This window comes from Lactuca virosa, chromosome 4, assembly GCF_052849685.1.
Source record: "Lactuca virosa cultivar CGN04683 chromosome 4, Lactuca_virosa_CGN04683_v6, whole genome shotgun sequence".
NCBI lineage: Eukaryota > Viridiplantae > Streptophyta > Magnoliopsida > Asterales > Asteraceae > Lactuca > Lactuca virosa.
In genome coordinates, this window is record NC_136429.1 from 194,606,067 (window position 1) to 194,632,732 (window position 26,666).

At 33.9% G+C, this 26,666-nt stretch overlaps 2 protein-coding genes across 2 annotated transcripts; both read right to left on the reverse strand.

Annotated features, from left to right (window-relative positions):
• Positions 1–1,431: 1,431 nt before the first annotated feature.
• Positions 1,432–3,052, reverse strand: LOC145168670 (uncharacterized). The gene is made up of 5 exons (XM_079087419.1): positions 2,701–3,052; positions 2,504–2,603; positions 1,966–2,065; positions 1,779–1,870; positions 1,432–1,691 (listed from the first exon to the last, which is right to left on the reverse strand). The coding sequence occupies exons 1-5, from the start codon at positions 2,855–2,857 to the stop codon at positions 1,553–1,555; spliced, it is 588 nt and encodes a 195-aa protein (XP_078943545.1). The 5' UTR covers positions 2,858–3,052; the 3' UTR covers positions 1,432–1,552.
• A 20,677-nt stretch (positions 3,053–23,729) lies between these two features.
• LOC145107865 (PTI1-like tyrosine-protein kinase At3g15890) lies at positions 23,730–25,897 on the reverse strand. The gene is made up of 4 exons (XM_079044823.1): positions 25,505–25,897; positions 25,038–25,185; positions 24,675–24,937; positions 23,730–24,587 (listed from the first exon to the last, which is right to left on the reverse strand). Exons 1-4 carry the CDS (start codon positions 25,546–25,548, stop codon positions 23,945–23,947), a joined length of 1,098 nt encoding a protein of 365 aa, XP_078900949.1. The 5' UTR covers positions 25,549–25,897; the 3' UTR covers positions 23,730–23,944.
• Positions 25,898–26,666: the final 769 nt, after the last annotated feature.

Consider the following 26,666-nt stretch of genomic DNA (forward strand, 5'->3'; position numbering starts at 1 on the left):
ACACCAATCGTTTTGTTTGCATATTTTTTTAGTAATCATCATCCTAGTTTCTTATTAACATTGTTGTTACTTGGTTGCTTCATGTTTACTTGGATATTCGATACCTTTTTGTGTTTAATGTTAAAAGCTTTTACTCCTATTGCGCTTATAGCTCCACTTGAACGGAATAGACGTGAAAAAATACAAGCTATTTAAATGATAATAATCTTCTTTACAACTGATGATGACAAATTTAGATTGGTGCTCGACAATGTCGTTTGATGTTATATAGGTGTAATTTTTTTGATTTTGCATTTTTTAAGTTGTGAACATTATGATATGAACAATTATGATATGAACAACTTTTCTTTTTTTGATAGACATTCATATATTTTTCTGAGATGAACTTTTAAAGTGTTTTATTACAACACCATATTTATACGACTTATTTAGTGTACTAGTTGTAATTCAATTTATTGAATATCCATTTATTACACTAGAAAATATATATATATATATATATATATATATATATATATATATATATATATATATATATATATATATATATATATATATATATATATTTGTCTAGATGATGTAATAAATATTGTAGCTTATATACATTATGTGTTACAAGTGTATTTTTATTATTGGTGATTAATTTCTTTTCATTCATTCATGTTTTCATACCAATTCATTCATGTTTTCATACCAATTATCAAAAGGTTTCTAGCCCAACAGATTGTGATATTAGATGTTGCCCTCCCTCTTTACATCGTTTGAGACAAATGTGAAATTACGAGTTGACTAGGTTTGTTGTTTCAAAAAAAATTAAAAATAAAAATAAAACTAGGTTATTATTCATTTCATTCAATGAAAGTAACAGTAACCTAAGGTTACAAATGAATGTTATTTACCTCGTCCATTTCATTGCTCTATCAACTCTATTCCCTTGTTATTTACATTCCATTCCATCCAACCAAAGTCCATTCCATTACATTGTAATTCCATTCCATCCAAATTCCAATTAAACCAATGAGATTCGCTAATGTCCAATGATGTTACAATGCAAGAGAGATTACAAGTATTCACGTAGAGAAAGTATAACATTAGATGACAGAATACGAATTATATACATTTAAGAATTTGTTTAAACAAATTAATGACATTTAAAACTTTTTAGTTAAAACTTATTTTTATAAACATGTAAAAACAAAAATCTCCCAAGTTAAATTGATGGATTTAACTTTTAAAAACTAGTCATAAAATTCGTCTCTCGTGTTAAACTTATTAATAAAAAGTGTTTTTTTTTTTTGCCAAAGTTGACTCAAAGAGAAAAAGATGAAATTGTGCATAAACGATAAAAAAAATGTTTCTATTTCGAACAACACGTTTCCAAAATCAATTTATATATTAGGTAATCAAATCTTTATTTGGTTATAAACTCGCAACACTAACTCTTAAATCGTTGATTTTAAAAGTATATTCCAAAAAAAAAATGCTGATCCACCATCTTAATTCCTAAATTTACAACATTCTAAAAAAATTCACCTACCTTTTTGGATCATCATCATACAATACTATTACGAAATTTCCTGTATGAAAACCAACCTTTCAAGAAGTTTGCCACTCTAGAGCCATGAATGAACACCGACTCCCCTTCTTCATCTTCTTCAATAGAATCACAGTTTCTGGCATCATCACTTGACCTGAAAATTAAAAAAACAACATTTTAGTTGCAAAATAGGCAACAAATATTTGAAAAATATAATGGGAATGAAGTGATTGATTCATACATTGAAGGTTGTTTCAACTCATCACTTTGGTTCTTGATCATTTGTTGTCTTGTTGGTCGATAGTTGATTGTAACATGTCGTACAAATTTAATCTGAATGTATTAATGACAAAAAAATTTAGAGCACATTTATTTATAAGAACATGGGTATATTAAATTGAAGGATATGATATGAGATAATAGATAACCTGATCACCATCTTTGATTCCAAGTCTTCTTATATAAGCTTTATCATTCAACAGCTTTTGGCCTTTATAGCACAGACAAAAATGCCCCCATACATGTGACCTGATATCATTGAAGTTTCTTGAGATGTTAATAAATAGTTAACTTTTCAGATAAACCAAAAGGAACAGTCTGGTGCTATTTAAGAATTGTAGAATTCAACAAATAATTGAAGTCCAAATCAGTCTTCACATGTGTTGATCCTGCCATTTTCAAGTCTAACTGTTTCCTTTGCTATCTCATTCAAGAAATCAGTTTACTTTGATGTATCACTTTTACAAATGATCTTTATAGTTGAAAAAAAAAGTTACAGTTTGACCTAGATTCGTGGTCAAGGGAACGAAATTCAACGTAAAAGCTATACGAGTTCATTGCAATCAAGGAAAAAACTGTTTTATCAGTTAAAAGTTACAGCGTGTTAATGCCAATTGCACCAAAATATGAATCTGTAACAAGTAACAACATCGATTGATCCTCAGTACGAAATTATACGCATCTTACCAGGAAACAATGCATCTCTTCTCCTTAGGCAAGAAGCGAAAAAACTCCTCTAATACGAGTTTAAGATCTGCTACGGTAGCATTCATAGAAACCTCGACGCCTAAATAGTCAAAGAAAAAGAAATCGGAACTTAAACAACTGAAATTGAGCGTGAAGACAGATAATATTACGAAATAACAGAAGAATCGAAAGTTTACCAAAGGAAGAACCATCTAATTTCAGAACAGATAACTTGAGAAGCTGTTTAGGAAGCTTGTGATATGAAAACGATAAGCGTCGAACAATGAGTGCGTTGTGCATCAAAACCCTTGGATTTCGATTATCGTGATCGAAGTTCGACATTATCTCCATCATATGTATGTCTGTGTGTGAGTTTTAATGATCTTGGCAATAAAGAAACCGTAGCTACTTTGGGGGTCAAACACAAGTGAGTGAAGAAAAATGGCAGAATAACGAGAGAGAATCGGAGATGGAGATGGAGGTTTTTTGGGAGGGGGAACGAATTGGCGACCGTTGTAATGAGAGGAGGTTGTTTGTTGGGAAGCAGAAAAGTTTATGTGCTTGCGGTTTCACTCGCCTCAATGGACGCGCGTGCGTCTGGAAGAGTTTACACTTAAGTTATACAAATGGTCCCTCAGTTTATAAAATGATACATATTGTTTTACTTTATTGCGTCGTTGGTCCTAAGTCTTTAACTTACATAAATAATTTTCTTTAGCATTTTTCTAATATTTTTTAGGGTTCTTTTTTCTACAAAACACCCTATATTTTGATTTTTTTTGTTTGCAAAAAAATATAAATTTACTTATTACTTGTTATTTCACTCTCAACAGATAAATTAAGGTTTTTTTTCCATAAAATACCTTTTATATATATATATATATATATATATATATATATATATATATATATATATATATATATATATATATATATATAAAGGGGTTCCCGGTATGGTACCTGCAACCCCTAACTTTTCTGATCGCAGTGGAAAATTTTTCGATATTTTTTTACCTATTTTTCATTTATCGGCAACACCTATTCATCCCGGCAACACGTACTATGTATTCTTGCGTCCGTCCCTATATATATATATATATATATATATATATATATATATATATATATATTCCATTTTAGACCTATTTTTTTCATGATAAACCCAATTTTAATTTATTCATTGTTATTTCATTAATTGAGTTGGTTACTAATAAATACCCATATTCCTCTAACTCACATGCGACCTAAGCATGGATCACCTAAAAAAATAATTTATTATAAAGTTCTTCTTATACACCATATTGGTCCATTGAAATGGTTGTTTCTTGGATCTAAGAACATAAACCTAGCAATTAAATGGAATTAAGTTATTGGGGGATGAAGCCTGTCTATTTACTACATTTACTATATATATATATATATATATATATATATATATATATATATATATATATATATATATATATATATAGTTTCAGTTTTTTTTTAAATTAGTTTTTAAAACAAAAATGGTTTTGTCTAAACCAATTTTCTATTATAATAGGCTCTGTTTTTCAGATTTTTTTAAGTGAAGTTGCGTCAAAAAACCAGTTGTAATTTGTAAGGGTGATGAAGAGGATAAATATATAATTTTAGGCATGTTTAATGCTTGGATCAATTAGTGTTTTTTTTCTTCGTTTACATTAAGTATATCAATATTCAATTGCGTATCATCCCTAAGGACTTTAAAGATTGGGACCTTAACAATGCTCATACCTAGATTACTCAGTGAAATCTTTGCGATTTCTCAGTGAAATCTTTGCGATTTCTCATTGTTGATTTTATTGAATTCACAACTCCTTTCTCCAATATTTCGATTCAAAACATGTTGTTAACTGATCATATTGGAAGTCATTGGAATTTTTTCCTCTATATGCTTCAATTGCGGCAAAAAAAATTAGAAATTTTGGGGTTTTGTCCCCTATTTTTGCTAAAGGAAATGGTTGGTATTGCGACATGGCAATGGAGTTCTTCATTTCCTTAGTGTTTTCATCAACAAGTGTGGCAATGGAGTTCTTCATTTCCTTAGTGTTTACACCAATTTCATAATCTCTAGAATCGACTCCGATCTTAAGGAAGGGGTTTGAGTTTTTTTTACAACCAAACGATGATCGGAAAATGGGATGGGGTTGTGAGTTGGACGACGAGGAAACGCTGCAAGAGAAAGAGTATCAACATAAAGCTGGTGAGTTCATAAGCGATGTTTTGTAATAAAAACTTGTTGATGAATGTGTAAGAATGTTTATATGTTTCCAAGAAAATCCGATATTTTCTTTAGTGAGAATGTAGTGTTATCATTTCTGTGTAAAACCATGAGTGTTCGTTACTGAAAACTGTTGTGGTATGTGAAAATACTACTTCATGTGACTAGCTAATGCCAATCATGAAATGTAAGTATTTCGTATGAAAATCATTGTATAATCGGTTCTTTTTTAATACCCTGGCTATCACCAGTGTACGTAGTATGCTTTATTACTTAAAATAAAACCATGTAGTAAAATCCCTGGAATCCCCCAGTTGTAGTGTGTAGTAGTTCTATTAGTGAAAATAAAATTGTTGAAGAGTGACAACTTGTAAACCAAAAGTAGTTTATACATATTGTGAGTCGTATAACCATACTTGATATAACTAGAGACCTTTACAACATTCTTCAGGCGTTGAGTTAAATGACATTTGTCACCCCAGGCATGCTTGCCTAACTGTAGCTAGCAGTTCGGGTGTGGGATTGTCAGTCCCGAATAGATCTATTCACAAATCTCACGCTCTCCCTCCAGGAGACTCTGGTTATACTATGATAGGATTTAGCCCTGTACACCTAAGGGTACAATTTTGAAGTAGTGCCTCACAATATTGTACAATCTAGTTTACATGTAGTGTTGTAGCGTTATACCATAGAGAAATCTGTATGTATACCGTATGTAGTGACAATTATCCTTAAATAGTTATGAAATGCCATGTTCAATGTAATGATGTATACCATAAACTAAATCTGTCATAGTTTATATGTTTAGTAGTGAAAATCTCTATACTTGTTATGTTTCGAAAATCCCAAACTATACCTATTATAGTTTATGTGTATGGAGATGTATGAACTTGTATGAATTCCCAAACTATACCTATTATAGTTTGCATGTATAGCGTAATTGTGGTGAATATCGAATCCGGAAAACTATGCAATTTTGGTTATAAGTTGTAAAACGTCCCTTATGCTCAACATAGTACAAAAGGGTTAAAGTATGAAAAATTGCATGAGTTTTATACTTGTTAAAAGCTCTTTGCATTAGTTCACAAAAGCATTTATATTTGGCTTGTATTCCCCCTGAAAACGTTTTAAAAACCAGTAAAAGCGTGGGGGTATGAACTCACCTTGAGCGAGTGGTTTGTATGAAAGTTCGGTACGAGATGTTGAGTGTCAAGTGAAACCTCGAACTCAATTTGATCCTAATAACTTGTAAGGACACATATAGGAGTCAAATGAAGGTATTTCACTACTAGATATGATAGAGAACCACTCTAGAGACTTGGAACTACTTGCACTAAGTGTTAGAACCTTGTAGGATTGAGTGAGGGGATGAATGGGAGGAGCGGTGTGTTACCGATGGAATGGGGATGATCAAGTGGTGTTGAGGGATTAGGGGTGGTAACACGAAGGAAGAAATGGGTGTTGGTGACTAGGCTATTTTAGGGATGGTTTTTAAACTATAAGATATTACTATAAATTAGAAAAAAGAAAAACTAATATTAAAGATTAATGAAAAATCAAAGTAAGGATAATATGGTAACTTTAGATCAAACATAAAATAAGATGAACTACAAGGACCAATCATTCCAAAAAAATCCAAAAAAACCATGTGTGTAAAAAACATGAAAAGCGACTAAACTTGTAATTTAGATTTAGCTTTTTTTTATTGTGATTTAATGGTAACTTATAAACTAGTACTTTATAAGCTAGTTTTAAAAAAAAGTTATATTGATAAGTTAACTCTTAAGCTAAAAGCTCATTTTTTAATAGTACATCCAACACAATCTAATTCGTTAAGTACTATGTTGTAACGCCCCAAATTTCAACCTAATTTTTTCGATTAAAACTTTAAGTATTTATTTAATTCACAACTGCAAGATCTTAAAACATTTATCAGAGTATCATTAAAAGTTATCAAGTAGACAAGTCCCTCATTGATGCGATGCAATCGAACCATGCCCCTCCTTTAATATAAGAAAACCTGAAACATGTAAACCACAAATCGTAAGCACAAAGTGGAGTGAGTTCCCCAAAATACCACACACAACACAACACAAATAAACAACTATGGGTTATCAGCAACCTTGAGGACTATCAGCAGTCCCAGTGGGCTAACAGCACGCCCGGTGGGTTATCAACAGTCTCAGTCATATATAAACAGCATAACACAATAATAACAGCTAGACCCAGCTGGTCATCACAAATACAACTATTCTACCACACATGCTCATAAAAACATGTGAGAGTCACAAAGACAGCTAGCATCACACATACATAATTTAGTGAGTCGGCATTGGCACCTTCGACCCACGAGCACTGGGAGAAGACTCACTTGAATCGAAGAACCCTGAAACACTACGACACGATCCCTTTTCTGCACTGCTCGCACCTGCGAATCTACTAATACCAGAACCATATAAAATCTTAATTAATAACCCAAAACCCTCAAGTTTGAGCCAAGGTCAAAGTTGGTCAAAAAGTCAACGGTCAACGGAAGTCAAAGTCAATAGGTCAACTTCAGGCTGAGTACGTCCAACGTACTCAGCTCGTATGCATGGCGTACTCACCATCCAGAATCGAGACCCCATACGAGTACGCACAGCGTACTCGAAGGTACCCCCGACATACTCGGCCAAAAGGCACTTTCCATTAAGTGCTTAATCTCTTAAGTCATTTCATCCAACACTTAGATCTAGGCCCAGAACATCATTCTAAGTCATAAAGTTTCCACCTTTATGACTTTCCATGTCTAGAAAAGGTCCAAAAGCCAAAACCTTAACTTATTAATCCATTAAGACATCATGACACTTTCATGGAAGGTATAGAAAGATAAAGATCACATTTTTATGGATCCTAAAAGCTCAATAATGGATAAAGTTTCGAACTTTATCCATTAGAATGATCCAAACCACCAAGATCTAGCCTTTAAGCATCAAAGGGACCAAAAGTGCATATTTTTCAACGTAATCCATTAAGTCCAAGTCTCCCACCTTCAGATCTGAATCATAATGATGTTTAGATGGATAAAGTTTCCAACTTTATCCATAATAAGGTCACAAACTTTCAAGATCTAGACTTTATGCACTAAAATGACCAAAAGCTCATAACATCTAAAACTAGCTAGATCTAACAAATGCATCATCAATATTCAAACTTTATACCTCTAGAAGATAGATCAAGGTGAAAAAAGTCCATATCTATAAGCTCCAATGCAACCAACACTTCTACAAGAAGTTCCTTCTTCTCCAAGGTTCACCATGAATAGTCTAAAGCACTCAAAAACACCTTCTTTTAGCTCACAAGTCTCAGTTAGGGTTAGGGTTTCATGGAAGGGGTGTTGGAGAGGTCGAGGATGAGAATGGAATGGTTTGGGGGAGTTAATGAGCTTAAATAGGGCTCAAACCACGAAAATAGGGTTTGGGCACTGGTCGTGTATGCCAAGCGTACTCCTGGTACGCCCAACATGCTCAGGATGCGTTAGTACGCCCAACGTACTCCCCTCTGTACGCCCATCGTACACATCATAACCTAAACTATCCAAACTTCAAACGGTCATAACTTCTTACATTTCAACTCCAATTTTGACGATCTTTATATCCACGGAAAGGTATTGAGGAGCTCTACAACCCTATATAATTACTTTTGACTTAAAACACATCGAACTAAAATCCATAATTCATAAAAGAAGTCTGAAACACTACTTTCCCATTTACCCTTTTACTCCAAAGCATAAACCGAACTTTTGGATCACACAATCTACAATGCCCACATCAAAATGGGTCTAATCCTATCGTTACCAAAGCCCGAAGCCTTATGATACTTGATCTTCGGGCCACAACCCCGAATTGTGAAATGACCCGAAACAAGGTGTTACAACTCTTCCTCACTTAAATTAGATTTTGTCCTTGAAATCATTCCTTACTATCTCTTCTACCGAACCAACGATCCTCACTGAACTCCCTGAATCACAAAGATGACTGGGAAATTTACCTCACTCTGATAACCATCCACCCTTACTATTGTCGAACCCAAAATAGCGGCAATTACAAGCCCTAATGTAGAATGAACCTTCAGCTTTGCTCCAAGCCCATGAATGTCCAACCGCTATGTCTGAAACTGAAAACCCTGCTCGATGTCTAACTCCCAGGAAGGCAAAACCAGTCCAAGCCATTTCCATAATGACTCGACTTCATATCCCGCACCGCACAAACCTACCTGTTTTGAACAAATTTACGGATACCCAAAACATATACGCCCCGACCACTTACTGGTATCGAAAAATCCTCATCGAAAACAAAACCAACTCCATACTTAAAAACTGAGTACGTACAGGTGGTCCTGGTCTATCTGCCAATACGACTCCATTAGTCATTCACTCCCAATTAAGGACAACTCAACCAATTCTCGAACGATCACCAAGTCTGCTTAACCCCAGTGACGACTACAAACTGAATCGAGTTCTCACATCACATTTGGCCCAACCCAGCCTACGATTTCCCAAGTATTACAGATGGTAAGGCCCACTCACAACCCTTCACCCAACCATGTGATGATCTAAATCATCCTATAGAATGCCACGAGCCAAGTCATAGACTTCCGTCACTGTTACCACCACCAACCAACCGAGTGAATTTTACGGCTGCTCCGCAGTCTTATAACACTCCCATAACCGCATCCTATACTAGTGAATGTTACGGCTGATCCGCAGTCTTACATCACATTCACAACCACACACTAACCTGATGAATGCTACGGTTGCTCCGCAGTCTTACATCACTTCCACAACCATACACTAACCAAAAACACTGAGAGTCAAAACCCCGCTCTACCGGACTCTGGTAGGTGTTCGGATCGTGCTTCAGACCCCAAAGCATTTATCAGACAATAACAGGCAGAGAGGTCCTAACACAACCCTCAACCTGAACCTAGCCATGAATCCATATCATTTTCTCCAATGCTCATCACTGACCAAAGAACACTATTTCTGGCTTAACTCTGAATGCTCTCACAACCAAAATTGGCTCTCTAGTATACTTGCCTTCCCAGTTAATACTTAATCAAACAATATCTTACCCGCAATCTCTATAACCCATTATTATGAAACCGAGAACTCAAACAGATCGATGATCTTTCAAATAGCATGCTCAGTTCTCCCCCACTTAGGTTTGAACTATCACCAACTGACGTTGCAGGCAAACCCCACTCAAACCAACTCAACCAGATACATACCATCCCTGACTCTTGGAATGTATAACACAATGCAAATAATTCCCCAGATACACACCCAGCAACTCAAAGACATTTCGAATCTCAAATGGAGACCTTGGAGACTTCCCATACCCAATTGCCTCTATCATCAAGAATCCCATGCAAATTCACAAGCAGTAACTCTAATAGCCCATTCATAGAATCGATTCTCTATCTAAGAATAATTGGATTACCACAAACTTCGGCTCTGATTCCCTGACATTCACTCCATTACAAGACGCAATCATGCAACATGAGGTATCATCCTCACAGTCGAGACACGACAAAAGTTGTCGTTCCCAATTCACTTTTCCTGGTCATCTGGAACAACCTGCCAGAACACCCTTTAACTGAACTCAAGGAAAGCATATCCCTGGTCCTCATCTTGTATAGTCTCCACGAAAATGACTCTCTTTCCACACATGAAAATTTGAAGAACAGAATCCTCACCAAAGAAAATGACGTCATAAGCCATCGGCCAATCACTCAATCTCAAGACTACAATCCTCAAGCTGCTCATCCCAACCGCTCCCTCATTGACTTCCATGACTTAGACTGACACTACCTCAAGTAGGGCCCCCAAGACCTCGAAATCAACTACTCATATAGGTCTGCACCATTCAATCCAAACTGACATGGCCACTAAGGCCCAACAATCACCCGACCAATCTTCTTCCAGGACAGCCATAACCGGAAGGCTGATAATACCTAAAATGCTGCAATAGATTCATGGTGCCAAACCATGTTCCTACCCTCAAACAACTCCTTAGAAATTTCAGGACTTTCCTTGATTCAAGTACGGATCATGTGCTTCCAATAGTACGGGCCCAATACTACATTCCACACCTATCCGTACTTTACTCGAAATCATCATGAATCCTCTACGTCACTTCCTCATAATGATATCCTCCTAAAATCTGCTAAACAGCGTACCACTCATACTAAATCGCTTCCTAGGCTCTCCTAGGATTACCACCTCACCCTGCCATCAGCTGTTGAAGGACCTCCACTAATGCTAATTAACTACTTCACGAATACAATTACATGCAACAAAACTTAGATAATCCTTCGACTAAAAGACTCAACCCTACAACGGTTATACTCAAACAAGATTTGCGCAATAAGGCCAAGGCAACCACTCTAAGATTATTTAACCCTCGCTGCATGTAACTTAACATATTCATGCGATAGCTAACTTACATCAATATGAGTCCTATAAAGCACAAAGCAAGCAGTATTCGAGCATCTAGCACTAAAAACATCACATAAACATGCAGTCCTACCTCAGAAGCTCCTAGAGATCTCTAATCACTAGCATGCATCACTACTAGCTCACACAACAGGCATAAAGGCATCTCTCCTAAAGGCATACTCACATTAATCATCAATCATATAACATGCATGAGTATTTTAGGAAATACTTACTTGAGCTCGGCTGATTGCATGCATCTCACCCCTTTTATTTAAAAAAAATTCTTAGAAAATCAATTTATTTAGAAAATTTTACCAAATCCTCAGCTTGAGTTCAAGCACACCCGAGAGTATGCTTGAATCCCTCAAACCAAGGCTCTGATACCAACTTGTAACGCCCCAAATTTCAACCCAAATTTTTCGATTAACATTTTAAGTATTTACTTAATTCACAACTGCAAGATCTTAAAACATTTATAAGATTATCAATAAAAGTTATCAAGTACACAAGTCCCTCATTGATGCGATGCAATCGAGCCATGCCCCTCCTTTAATATAAGAAAACCTGAAACATGTAAACCACAAATCTTAAGCACAAAGCTTAGTGAGTTCCCCAAAATACCACACACAACACAACGTAAATAAACAGCTATGGGTTATCAGCAACCCTGGGGACTATCAGCAGTCCCAGTGGGATAACAGCACGCCCGGTGGTCTATCAGCAACCCTGGAGACTATCAGTAGTCTCAGTCACATATAAACATCATAACGCAATAATAACAGCCAGACCCAACAGGTCATCACAAAAATACAGCTATTCTACCACACAGGCTCATGCAAACATGCGAGAGTCACAAAGACAGCTAGCATCCTACATACATAATTTAGTAAGCTGACATTGGTGCCTTTGACTCACGAGCACTGGACGAAGACTCACCTGAATCAAGAAACCCTGAAACACTACGACACGATCCTTTTTCTGCACCGCTTGCACCCGCGAATCCACTAATACTATAACCAGATAAAATCTTAATTAATAACCCAGAACCCTCAAGTTTGAGCCAAGGTCAAACTTGGTAAAAAATCAACGGTCAACGGAAATCAAAGTCAACAGGCCAACTTCAGGCTGAGTACGCTTAGTGTCATCAACTCGTACGCATGGCGTACTCACCATCCAGAATCGGGACCCCATACGAGTATGCGCAAAGTACTCGAAGGTACGCCCAACGTACTCGGCCAAAAGGCACTTTTCCAATAAGTGCTTAATCTCTTAAGTCATTTCATCCAACACTTAGATCTAGCCCCACAATACCATTTTAAGTCATAAAATTTCCACCTTTATGACTTTCCATGTCTAGAAAAGGTCCAAAAGCCAAAACCTTAACTTATTAATCCATTAAGACATCATGACACTTTCATGGAAGGTATAGAAGGATCAAGATCACATTTTTATAGATCCTAAAAGCTCCATAATGGATAAAGTTTCCAACTTTATCCATTAGAATGGTCCAAACCACCAAGATCTAGCCTTTAAGCATCAAAGGGACCAAAATTGCATCTTTTTCAACTTAATCCATTAAGTCCAAGTCTCCAACCTTCATATCTGAATCACAATGATGTTTAGATGGATAAAGTTTCCAACTTCATCCATAATCAGGTCACAAACTTTCAAGATCTTAACTTTATGCACTAAAATGACCAAAAGCGCATAACATCCAAAACTAGCTAGATCTAACAAATACATCATCAAGATTCAAACTTTATACCTCTAGAAGATAGATCAAGGTGAAAAAAGTCCATATATACAAGCTCCAATGCAAACAACACTTCTAAAAGAAGTTCCTTCTTATCCAAGGTGCACCATGCATACTCCAAAGCACTCAAAAACACATTCTTTTAGCTCACAAGGCTCAATTAGGGTTAGGTTTCATGGAAGGGGTGTTGGAGAGGTGGAGGCTGAGAATAGAATGGTTTTGGGGGAGTTAATGAGCTTAAATAGGGCTCAAACCACAAAAATAGGATTTAGGCACTGGTCGCGTTCGCCCAACATACTCATGATGCGTTAGTACGCCCAACATACTCCCCTCTGTACACCCAGTGTACTCAGCATAACCCAAAAACTGTCCAAACTTCAAACGGTCATAACTTCTTCGTTTAAACTCTGATTTCGATGATCTTTATATCCACGGAAAGGTGTTAAGGAGCTCTACAACACTATCTAATTACTTTTGACTTAAAACACATTGAAGTAAAATCCATAATTCATAAAATAAGTCTGAAACACTACTTTCCTATTCACCCTTTGACTCCAAAGCACAAATCGAACTCTTGGATCACACAATTTACAATACCCACATCCAAATGGGTCTAAACCTCTCGTTACCAAAGCCTGAAGCCTTATGATACTTGATATTTGGGTCACGGCCTCGAATTGTGAAATGACCCGAAACAAGGTGTTACATGTGTGGGAGACTCGTGTACTACACGAGTTGATTAAAAAAATAAAATATCAAAATGTAAACATAAAACATTTTTTTAAGTAAAATTTCGAAACAAATACAAACGAAATGATGAATAAGTAAGTAAATCATTATAAACTAATAACAAACATATTTACATATAAACTAATAACAAACCTACTTTGGAAAATATCAAGATAAAATGTTTATTTTACATTTTGGTTATTTTTTCAAAAAAAGAAAAAGAAAGAAAAGTGGCAACTTGGTCAATTTTCTACTTTTTTATAACAATTTAGTCTTTTTTCCGATAACCGAAATATGCCATTTTTGTTACTTTTTTTTTTTTGAGAAAAGACAAGGTGAAACTTTCAAAGTACAATGTTGATATAAGACTTTTTTTCAAATTACAATGCTATAATATGAAGATTAGCAAAGTATAATGCTATAATAGGGCATAAAGAGTACCAAAAAATCAAAACAGGAACTTAAAGTAAAATGTTGTTACAACTGTCTCAAAGTATAATGTTGAAATATGAATTTCTTTAATTACAATGATGATGTAGGATGAATAACCATACTCGCTAGAGGATTCCTACAACCATGACTATTACAAGCTTGTATAAACCTATCACAAATGACAATAAACATAAAAGGACCAAATTGACCTTTAATCTTTTTTTTCGCAAATGCATCATAAACAAGTAGAGGTTTTAGTGTATCCACTTTTAGATCCATCAAAAACAAGAAAAGGACAACAATACCTTTTAAATTTTACTTCACCAATTCTCTAAATGGATTACACCAATCATTTATTTCCTTATTATAACCATGATCTTGATACTTGTAGCAGGTGCAGACAAAACTTTTACAATTGTCAAATTCTTTAAAGGCCCACTATACATTACTCCAAACATCATATCATATCATATCATCATATCATATAATATTATATCATACTATATTATAAAGGAAGCATTTTTCCTTTCACCACATTCATTTGAAACTCCCATGCATTTTTCCTTTCACCACATTCATTTGAAACTCCCATGACTTTTCAATTTTTTTCTAATAAATTTTTTTGAACAACTTAAAATTGAACACGAACCTAGCAAAAAGCTAGAAATTACAAAGAAGTAGTTAATAATGGGTTTTGAAGCCAATTAACCCAAGCAGCTTTAACCTTATTGTTTCTATGAACAAACCAATTGTAAGACATATTAACAATATCATCAAAAATAAAAACTTTAGACGGAACCACTTCACAAAATATAATATCATTTCGAAATCTCCACATCACCCAAATGACCGTTTGAATAATCGATTCCAACGCTGTTTTTCTCTCTCTGGATAACGAGACCATATCTAGCCAATCAAATATGTCTTGTAACGTATCCCAACCAGGCAACACTAGATCAACCCATCTAAAAACCCTTCGCCAAATAAAACCCGCAAAATTATAAGTTGGTTAATAAGGTTAAATAAATATCAAATCTAAAGTGTAATCATATATAAACTAAATTTCAATATTAAAATAATATCTTTACTTCTACTTATAAAGCTATGTTTTTTAACTTTTAACATATTATACTTAATTTATTAGTTTTAATATATTGTTGGATGCAAACCATTATCATTTTAAAGATACAATTTTGGAAAAATTTGTATAAAATATGTAAATTATTAATTTAAATATAGCATTACAGGGTCAACTTAAATATAAATTTTAGTTTAACTTAAACAAGCCAAAGAATATTTTATAAATAGTTAAAAGTGATTAATTGTAGTGTTTTTCTAATAATGATTATAAGTTGGTTAGTAAGGCTAAATAAATATCAAACCTAAAGTGTAATCATAAATATACTAAATTTCAATTTTAAAATAATATCTTTACTTCTACTTATAAAGTTATGTCTTTAACTTTTAATATATTATACTTAATTTATTAGATTTAATATGTTGTTGTATGGTTTAAAGAAGCATTTTTCTTTTCACCACATTCATTTGAAAACTCTCATGCATTTTTTCTTTCACAACATTCATTTGAAACTCCCATGAATTTTCAATTTCTTTCTAATAATAATTATAAGTTGGTTAATAAGGTTAAATAAATATCAAATCTAAAGTGTAATCATATATAAACTAAATTTCAATATTAAAATAATATCTTTACTTCTACTTATAAAGCTATGTTTTTTAACTTGTAACATATTATACTTAATTTATTAGTTTTAATATGTTGTTGGATGCAAACCATTATCATTTTAAAAATACAATTTTGGAACAATTTGTATAAAATATTTAAATTATTAATTTGAATATAGCATTATAGGGTCAACTTAAATATAAATTTTAGTTTAACTTAAACAAGCCAAAGAATAATTTGTAAATAGTTAAAAGTGATTAATTGTAGTGTTTTTCTAATAATAATTATAAGTTGGTTAGTAAGGTTAAATAAGTATCAAACCTAAAGTGTAATCATAAATATACTAAATTTCAATTTTAAAATAATATCTTTACTTCTACTTATAAAGTTATGTATTTAACTTTTAACATATTACACTTAATTTATTAGATTTAATATGTTGTTGTATGTAAACCATTATCAGTTTAGAGTTACAACTTTTGAACAGTTTGAACAAAATACTTAAATTGTTAATTTAAATATAACATTACAATGTCAACTTAAATATAAATTTCAATTACACTTAAAAAACCAAAAAATATTTTGTAAATAGTTAAAAGTGATAAATTGTAATGATAAATGCAAAAACTAAATTGTAATCTCAATTTAACTAAAATATTTCCTAAAGATATTTTTATAATCGTTAAAAGTTTTCAAATAAGTAGCTTAAAATAACTTACAATAACAATAGTTAAAAATAACTCTATATAAATTATTATATTGTTACCTTTAAAATCAAAAAACAATGTTTGATGTTTTAAATAATAATAATTATAGAAATTAAAACATTAAGCAAATAAATTAAAAAAAATAATTAACAATAACAACAACTATAAATAACATTAAACCATATATTATATTTAATTTTATTCATGTGTAACTCGCGGATAGAAGTCATTCAAACGATTGAGATTATGCAGTTATAATAGATGTACATATTATCATATAATTTAAAATAATCAATATATTCTATCAATTTAGTATACGAATTATTATATCAAATTTAACAACAACATTATTGCTATATTTAAAAAAAACATATATTTGTAAAGACTTCAACTATATAGGTGTTTCTGCGTAACGCGCGAGCATTCGTCTAGTTATATATAAGCCTTTTGGTTTATCTATCTCTCACAGCCGTGTATAGTTTTCTATATTCTCTCCATCTAGTAACTGTTTTCTCATATATATATATATATATATATATATATATATATATAAACCAAAAAGTTAGCATCTTTTTATGCTTTTTGATGGAGATAAATAATCAAAGAGAGATGTGTGTGGACCTGATAAATCAATGAAAAGGTGAATACGATAGTATTGATAATGTATGCCTTCAGGATTACAATATGAAAGGCCCAAATCATCAAGAATTGCCCCTGATGTCATTGCCATGAAGCAATACCTGTTTCCACCATAAGTTTAATATAGAATGGAGGTGTTTCATAAAGTTGTGAAGTAAGAGTTGACTTTCAGTTTAGCTAAACGAACATTTACAATTCCTGTTTTATCTGATAAATCAAAGGGTTACATATAAGAAATATAAATGTATTTTTATTGATTTTTTTATTATAGAATCATTCTTTCGTTCTCTCTATTGCAACATTGAAAAATCAACCCAATTATAACAATATCATCCAAACATGGCAGATTTTTCAAATGTGCAAATAAAGAATAAAAGTACAACTCTAGAATTGGGTAGAAAAAAAATTAAAAGTACACCTCTATAATAAGATGAATATTGAAAGTACAATGATACAATAGGAAGAAATGAAAATATGTTGTTATTTTTGGTTAGGGAATGGTTAAAGAGCACTTTCTATTTATACCTCTTTTTCCTCCTTCCACTTATGTGGCTATATGATGACTTAAACCCAATAAACAACTTATCTTATTCATTGTATCACTTTAGTGATTAATTTCTCACTCATCCTAAATCATTTTTGGAAATGTAATATACCAAAACGAAAGTATCAAACGAGAACACAAATGTATAACCATCCATCCATTTAAATAATGTTTAGGGTTCAAAATTTATCGAAATAAGCTCTAATTGTTAGACCAAAACTTTGGTTATTAAAAAGATAAATTTGATGAAAAACCTAATGAAAATCCATAATCAACAATTTTTAGGTTCTAATTTATGCGTTGTTACTTGTTACAATGATTCTTACTAGTCCTTACATGTGGCTGTCCATGTGTTGTCATAATTCTTCTCACATGTTTTATTGGGTGGTAGAAAACCATGCATGTGTAATATTTAATAGGTGTGACCAACCAGAACAGTATCAGTACTATTATGTCTTGTGTTTCGAGATTCGATAAAATTACCGCGTGACTTTAGTTTTCGATGCTAGCGGTACCGGTATTGGTACCACCGGTTTTCGGATAAATACCTAACCAAATTGGATTGTAAATATTTTTCCATAACTTTTATTAATCTATGGACCCTCTAATCAAAAATCATTAGAACTGAAGTAGATAATTACATGTATGTGTATCTTGTATTGAACTATTTGTACATTATTTATATTTGTTAACTTGTTCCTAAGAAAAATCATTTAAAATTTATACACTAATATAATAGAAAAATAAATTAATTTATGGGAAATTGAGTAATATAACCCTTATAAATGACTTTTTTGACAAAAATGAACCATTTTTTTTGTAAAGTAAACACATTTTTCGGAACACATTATTTCGGAGAGGTCTTAGGAATTCCAGAGTACGATTCCGAACTATGGTTCCGAAATACATTTGACTTGTTTTTTTTTGTCTAACATGTAGTTTTTTGTTTAGTATAAGTTTTGGTTTTATATATTGTATAAGTTTTGCTTTCATAAAATGTATAACTTTTGGTTTTACAAAATATAAAATGCAATTAAAGTCAACAAACAACTAATAAATACATAAAATAAATAAAGGATGTTTCTGTAGGTCATATTACAAATACGATGTTCAAATTATCTTTGTCCTTGTACTCCAAAAAAATTTCACTAGTCGTTTTCGATAACCCATAGCCCATGGGCCAGTGGTTTTACCCTCTATAGAAATCAATTTCCCGGTGATCAACGCCTCCAGGAACCAACATAAAAACACCCTACAATCATCTCTGCTGGCAATCTGTTGTGGTACATCTGGGGTCTTTTCGAGGGTCATCTTGAAGCTCTCAAGTGAGATTGAATCAGTTGGGTCAGTACCCCAGTAGTTGACTCCCACTAGTAGTTTGTGGATGTGGGCTCACATACCTATAAACTAATCCTCAGTTTCCGAACAGTAGCCTCCCTTCCAATGACTTTCGTATATAGTCATTTTGAATGTCTTCAAATCCAAAGCACCCAAAAACCAATGAGCATGTGATATATTGACTGGGATGTAAAGCTACAAAAAAGGTTAGAAATAATTAATTAGTATATAAATACTCAGGTAATGTAATCCAAACAAAATTATACCGTATCACACTCTGCCCAAGCTGGGTAAACGGACCCGTCATCCATGTCACTCCAGTCAAATGTATCGGTGTTGAAAGCTGACATCACAACCGTCCACCGAGCATCATCCACTCTACGCTCTAGCAACAATGAGATCAACATCATGATGTACTGCCAAATAATTTTTTTTGCAGTAAAGTAAGTACTGTTATTAGAAGCGTAGTATGTAATGAGCAAATAATTATATTAATTACATCACATGACAACCATCCTCCATGACTATCCGCATATAACCGTGTCCAAAACTCAAGCGTAGAAAAACCGGTCAAATAACTGCGACCAAACAACAACAAACCATCTCGTTCTTTATATATACTGTGTACGGTAGGCTCTAAAAGATTGCCCAACGGTGCTGGTTGTTGCCGTGTAACACCCTTCCTCTTCATTTGTATCCATGGCGACTCATACCATATGGACATAATTTTTGGCACTTAGAATGCCTAAGAGGTGTTGGCACTTAGAATGCCTAAGAGGTGTTGGGAACAATGTTTTGTATTCATCCCGCAAAACCTCTTTTACATCTGACGATTGAATAACCGGAGACAGATGCTCAGGGCCGTCATTTAACGGCTGTCCAGGGCCGTCATTCAGCGGCTGTTCAGGGTCGTCATTCAGCGGCTGTTCAGGGGTGCTTAAGACATAATCATCCTCCCATAAGTCATTACCATAGTAGTATCCCTGTACGGCTTAATAAAGTATACTTGTAAGCGATAAACTAATTAAAAATGTACCTCCATCCCCTTTGAGGTACCAACATCGTCTCCGGGAGTCTTATTGATAAGTTTTAGAATCATGGCTAAAGTAGCGTCATGCTCTACTGAACGCTCATCCTGAGACCGCACTGCTCGCGACATTCACGAACCTCATTTTTCAATTGACAGACCTCGTTTTGCAAGTCACTAATAATTCAGTCCTTGTTAGTTGATGGGTCAGCGGCCGACGATGGTGGTGGTGGCGGGTGGGATGAATCATCTATCCGTGCGTTCTTTTCTCGAGGCTCATGGGTAAGGGAGTTTTTGGGTGATGGTGTTAGGGAATGTGTACTGTGAACTTTAGTGTCGGGAAAATCAGGGCGATCAATCCATGTCGAGCTAACTATCCACCATTCAGCACACATCTCATCTTTTGTCGGTTCTAACTTCTGTACGAATCTATTATCTTGCTAACAAAATTATAAAATTATAAATAAACATAAATTATAAAATAAATTAAATAATAAAGTAACGGTAAAAACTGGTTGCAATGAGTCTTTTGTAAATGCATCAGTTTTGACCATGCAACAGCCCAAGATATCACATTATGTTGTCACGTACCAAACAAACTACTCATCGAAAAAGTCTCAAGAATCCATATCTGAATGTTAGCAAACAAATAAATAAAAAAATTGTTAGAATGTTAGCAAACAAAAATAAATAATATTTTTTTTATCATATACTTACCTTAAAAGCGTATAAAAACTAATGTATGGTTTAGGTCAATTTTTGAGGTTGGTTTTCATTCGGTTCGTCTGGATGTATAAGTTTGTCAACCTTATTGAATACAGTAAATAGCTATTTATATAATTGAACCCAAATTATCCCCCCCCCCCACACCCACCCTACCCAATTGATATCTGCAACATAAAAAGTTAGTTAACAATTAAATTTCAAAAAAAAATATTAGTAACGATAAGTAATTATAATCGGTAATTATAAAATAGACGGCATTATACATGTTGAATTCATCAATGTTGGATAGCAAAGTGAAATACTCTTCTGTAACAGTTTGTTTAGCCAACCGCCCATTAAAACCCTTCTCTAACAGGTATATGAGACATACACGGACTGCATCCTCGTCCGATAACTCATTAAGTGAATGTTTAAACACTTTCATAACATGGTCTAATTTGACCGAGACATTCGTCGGGACCATAGGAAAGGCACAGGAATGGAAGGAGGTGTCGGATGCAGAAGCAGGAAAATAGTCACCAAACTGGAAGCCAATGATGAGACAAAATTCTTTCTTCCCGAAATACAGGTCGTAACCCCCAATCTCAAAAACCATTTCCTCTATTTGGCTTTGGGGGTCGATGACAACTTCGTGATAAAAGAGGTAATGTAGAAGCAAAGGATCCCCATCTACATTAGGAATGTCTAACCACCTCCCAAAACATGTATTCCGGAACATAGTCTCGCATTTGGTTCCGTCTCTGAATGCCACAAGAATTTTCCCGCCAGTTTTGGGTTTACACGAGAGTGTAATTGATGCATCAAAAAACATTGTCGTGCTGCAGAAATAAAAAAGGTGTTATCACTTCATTCCGAAACAGAAATGACCAATATTTCGGACCAATTTCGGACCTGTTCCTCATGTTCCGGACGAGTTCATCGTGTTCCGGAGGCTGCCGAAATGAACTTTTAAGATCCGGAACACGACATTTCGATGTAAATCAACAATACGTAAACATTTAAACTACTTTTCTGTTGGTCCTACAAAAATGACATCTTTAATTTAAACTCTGGAACGTTTTCAGTTCATTCCGGAGATGTTCTACGAATTCCAGAAGAATAACAATAATAATAACAGTAGAAAAATAAGCACCTTAAACAAACAAGGAAACTATGTAAAAAGATAACGAAGAATGTACCTATAAAATAACGGGGTTGTAGTGTTCGTCTTCCATGTCGGAGATCAAAGTTGTGTGTCGGAATCGAGTCGGAACGTCGGAATCGGAATGCGCATTTCTGGAATGAAGTCACCGCCTCAAATTAGTAGCCGGAACATATACGGTTGATCCGAAGTAGACATTCTGGATCAAATGAAATGGGCTGGGTTACCCGAAAAATAATCCGAAATTCGTTCTGAAATGACACATTCCGGAATATGTAATTATTTTGCAAAAAAATAGATTATATTTTATAAAAACACCCGAAATAAGGATTAGATTACTCAACTTCCCTTAATTTATTGTTTTTACAACTTAATTCACGACATAAATCCGATATCATACATGCATACAATAAAGAAAGAAAACATATATTGAAAACGAGTGTGCTCTTCGTTTACGCGTCTTCCTCGCTCTCATGCTCTAAATCTCTCCATCAAAGTTAAGTACAAGGTGGGTTTCTACTCTTGCATCAGTCCCTGAGTAGCTTACTCCCATATGATCACCGTGGATCGGAACTAAATATAAATTACCACGTCTAGATTATAAAATACGAAGATTTTCAATATGATTGTTTAATAATAGAAAAATAAGGCTAGTTTACAGTTGATTTAAGACAACCCTCTAAAGGAAGTGGAGCTCCAGTAGTATTCTAAGTCATAATTAGTCTCAAAAGCAGTAAAAGAGAATAAAAGAAGAAGAAATTGTCATATGGAGAAATAGAATTATAGAGCAGATGTCAATGTATAAACTTTATAGTGATTTTTCTTGGAACAGATTAATAAATACAAATAATATACAAATAGTTCAATAAAAGATACACATATATGTAATTATCTATTTCAGTTGATATATGTAATTATCTGTTTGAGTTGGGGTTCTAATGATTTTTGATAAAAATAATTGTTACCGAAATATATTTACAATCCGATTTGGTTCGGTATTTACCCGAAAACTAAATAATGTTAGCATCGAAAACCAAAAACCAACCAGTAATTTTTACCGAATCTTGAATCACAAGACATGGTCGGTACCCATATTGGTCCGGTTGGTCACACCTATTAAATAGTAGATATGTATGGTTTTGTGCCACCTAATAAAGGCATGTGATAAGATGACATCACATAAACTAGCACATGTAAGAATTTGTAGGTTGGTCACACCTATTAACTAGTATATATATGTATGGTTTTGTGCCACCTAATAAAGACATCTGATAAGAACTAGAACTGTGACATCACATGAACTAGCACATGAAAAGACTTGTAGGTTGGTCACACCTATTAAATAGTATATATGTATGGTTTTGTGCCACTTAATAAAGACATGTGATAAAAACTATGACATCACATGAACCAACACATAAAAAGACTTTGTAGGTTGGTCACACATATTAAATAGTATATATGCATAGTTTTGTTGAACCTAATAAAGACGTGATAAGAACTGCAACATCACATGTAAAGACTTATAAGACTAAGATTAGAGCCTAATAATATTAACTTTAATTTTAGAGTTTTTAGAATCACAAATAATCAAAATGAAGAGAAAAATTCAAAATACAAACACCATATTTAAGAATTGTGATCGATAAAATGGGTGTTAACATACGAGTCAATTTTGTATAAAATTGAGTTCATTTGGAAATGATTTAAGACCAACATCTTTGAATATGTGAATAAGATGAGCAAGTGTTATTTAAAGACGTATCAAAATCATACCACATACTTGTTAAACCACTAAACAAGTTCACAAGTAACCATTGTATAATAAATAGGCTTAACATGCAATCTTACAAAAACCAAACGCACATTAAAACCCCTCATTTTCACAAATACAATGTAGTCCTACAATCACAACATCACACAAATCTTCAACAACACACACCACATAGGCACATACCATAATCAAGAATCAACCAAAAAAAACAATCTTTTTTACATCTATGCCACTACCTTCTCAATCTCTTGTACTCCTTCCTTCTCCTCGGAAACAAAATCCAAACTATCATCCGCAACCGACACCCCATCATTACAACCACGCACCTCACCACATCTAAACATTTCATCATTCTCAATTTCAACAAACTTCTCTTTCATCTCCCCTTTCAACAACTCAACAACTTCAATCATTGTAGGTCTCTTTTCAGGCTGATTATGTGCACAAATAAGCCCAACAACAACAACCCTTTTCAACTCTTGTTCTACATACTCCCCTTTAAGCTTAGGGTCCACAATCTCACTAAACTTTCCTTCACAAACCAAAGGTAAAGCCCATTCTGTAATAGATCTTCTTGTAGTTGCATTTAGTTTCTCAATTGGTTTCTTCCCACTTGCAATCTCAAGTAAAAGAATCCCAAAACTATAAACATCACAACTCTCTGATGCTTTACCTAACATCGCATATTCGGGTGCTAAGTATCCGAGAGTCCCTTTGACCCGTGTGGTTACATGGGTCGCCCCATCTGGGATTAACTTTGCAAATCCAAAATCAGCTACTTGGGCTTTGAATTCAGAGTCTAGTAACACATTGCTTGCTTTGACATCTCTGTGTATTATGTGTGGTGTTGCTTGATTGTGGAGATAACTGGATAAATGCAAGAAATAGCAACACGTATGTTTGTTAATTTGTTTATATATATAAAAATTATAGCATATATTTTAAAGAACATACACAATTCCTTCTGCAGATCCAATAGCAATAGTCATTCTTCTTGGCCAATCAAGAAGACTTTCAGAAGAGTGTTGACCATGGAGGTGAGAAAGCAAACTGAGATTAGGCATGTAATCATACACTATTAACCTTTCTTGTCCTTCTGCACAATACCCACGTAAGCTTAACAGGTTCTTGTGTCTAACACGTGCAAGAATCTCAACTTCAACAGCAAATTCCATTTCTGCTTTGTTGCTAAAAACTTTTAATCTTTTTACTGCGATCTGAACAATGCACATATCAATGATCAAAATTGAAAATGGAAGTGAATTAGTAAACATAATGAAGTCGTTGAGATTAGGAAATGAGTGATGGTTTAATTACTTGAGATCCATCCCAGAGTTGACCCCAATAAACACTGCCAAATCCACCTTCACCAAGCTTGTTGTCATAATTGAAATTGTTTGTAGCAGCATGTAATTCCTTTAATGAGAATATCCTCCATGTTGATTGTTTCTTCTCTTTCTCTTTCCTGTTTAAATAGTAGCAATCGGAAATGAATTGCCCACAATTCAAGAATTTATTGAGGGGGTGTTTGGATTTGGATTATGAAATAATTACTAAGAGTTGAAGAATCAAAATAAATATCATTGATCAGTTTATTGCACATCCGTAACAGAAAAATAGATGATGCAACAATAAAATTATGCATCGAATTCAAGCACTTTATGCAATTAACGCATTAAACCCTAATTAGACTGGAGTTTAGTGGTATACTGGTATCATACAAAGTTTGTTAATTCAGTTGGGGTTTTGATTAATCAAATGAATAGTGAGGAAACAAAACATACCGATCGGAGCGACTTGTGCAACAAAAGAACGAGCGAAAATCCATAAGTTCAAAAACCCTGAAAAAAGTTCTTGACTGCTTCGTGCTTCAACACAAAAACGATCAAGAAGCCAACTAATAATAAATTGCACTATACCACGGTAAAGGAGCAGAAAACCGAGTACACCCCCATAACGAGGTTTTACCAGAAAACGAAATTGAAAACCCTTTTAACGATTGCTTCGAAAGAAAGCAATCGAGTTACGTGCTGTCCTCCCAGTCAACTTGTTCTTTGAAGATTCGATGTTGATAATCTTCGAAAACGTAAAGTAATCAGCTAAATTTGTGAGGGGAAGCCGACATTTTTGGAGAGAGAAAGGAGATGAAGCTTAACTCGGTCTTCTTCCCATTCATCAAATCAAGCCTATGGACTTCCAATCCCCTTTTCTCTTTCAAATTTTCTTCTTTTTCCGGGTTGGGGAGTGGGGTGTGTGGGTCCATCGGCTAATTTAATATTCCATTATTTTGTTTCTTCTAGTGAAGAAATTGTGGTATTTTTTCAAATTGAGAAATGATCATCCTACTTTGTCAAAGTTTTAACTATAGTCCTTAGCCTTTTAAGTTTAGGGGTGTGTTTGGGTTGTTAGTAAGTAGCGGGTAGCTGTAACTTTTATTTGTTATATGAATATTCGATAAAAATAGTTGGAATCTTTGGAAATATGTAAAATTACATAAAAGAACAATTGCTATATATATATATATATATATATATATATATATATATATATATAACATTAGGGCAAACCCTAATGTTGTTTAGTCAGTGCAACACGGCTTTGTGTCAATCGTTTTTGTGACAAACCCGTCTTCTTGGTGAAGACAAAACCTCTTTTCTTCATGAAAGGAACAATTTGGAGAACTCCTGTGTTATTTACTTTTTGTTGATTGGTTTGCTTGTAACAATCCGAAATTTCTATTTGTACAAACCCTGCAGTCAAGCAATACAAATAATAGTCAAGTTCATTTCAGCTAATTTTTAGCCGGTTTAAAGTCCGTTTGGGTGTTTTTAATATAAATTCGTCAAACGAACAAATAAAAGGAAGTATCTTCTAGGAGTGATGCGTAACAAATAAACATTTCACACCATAACAAGGTGTTTAGGCCAAACTTTGGGAGTTTGGGCT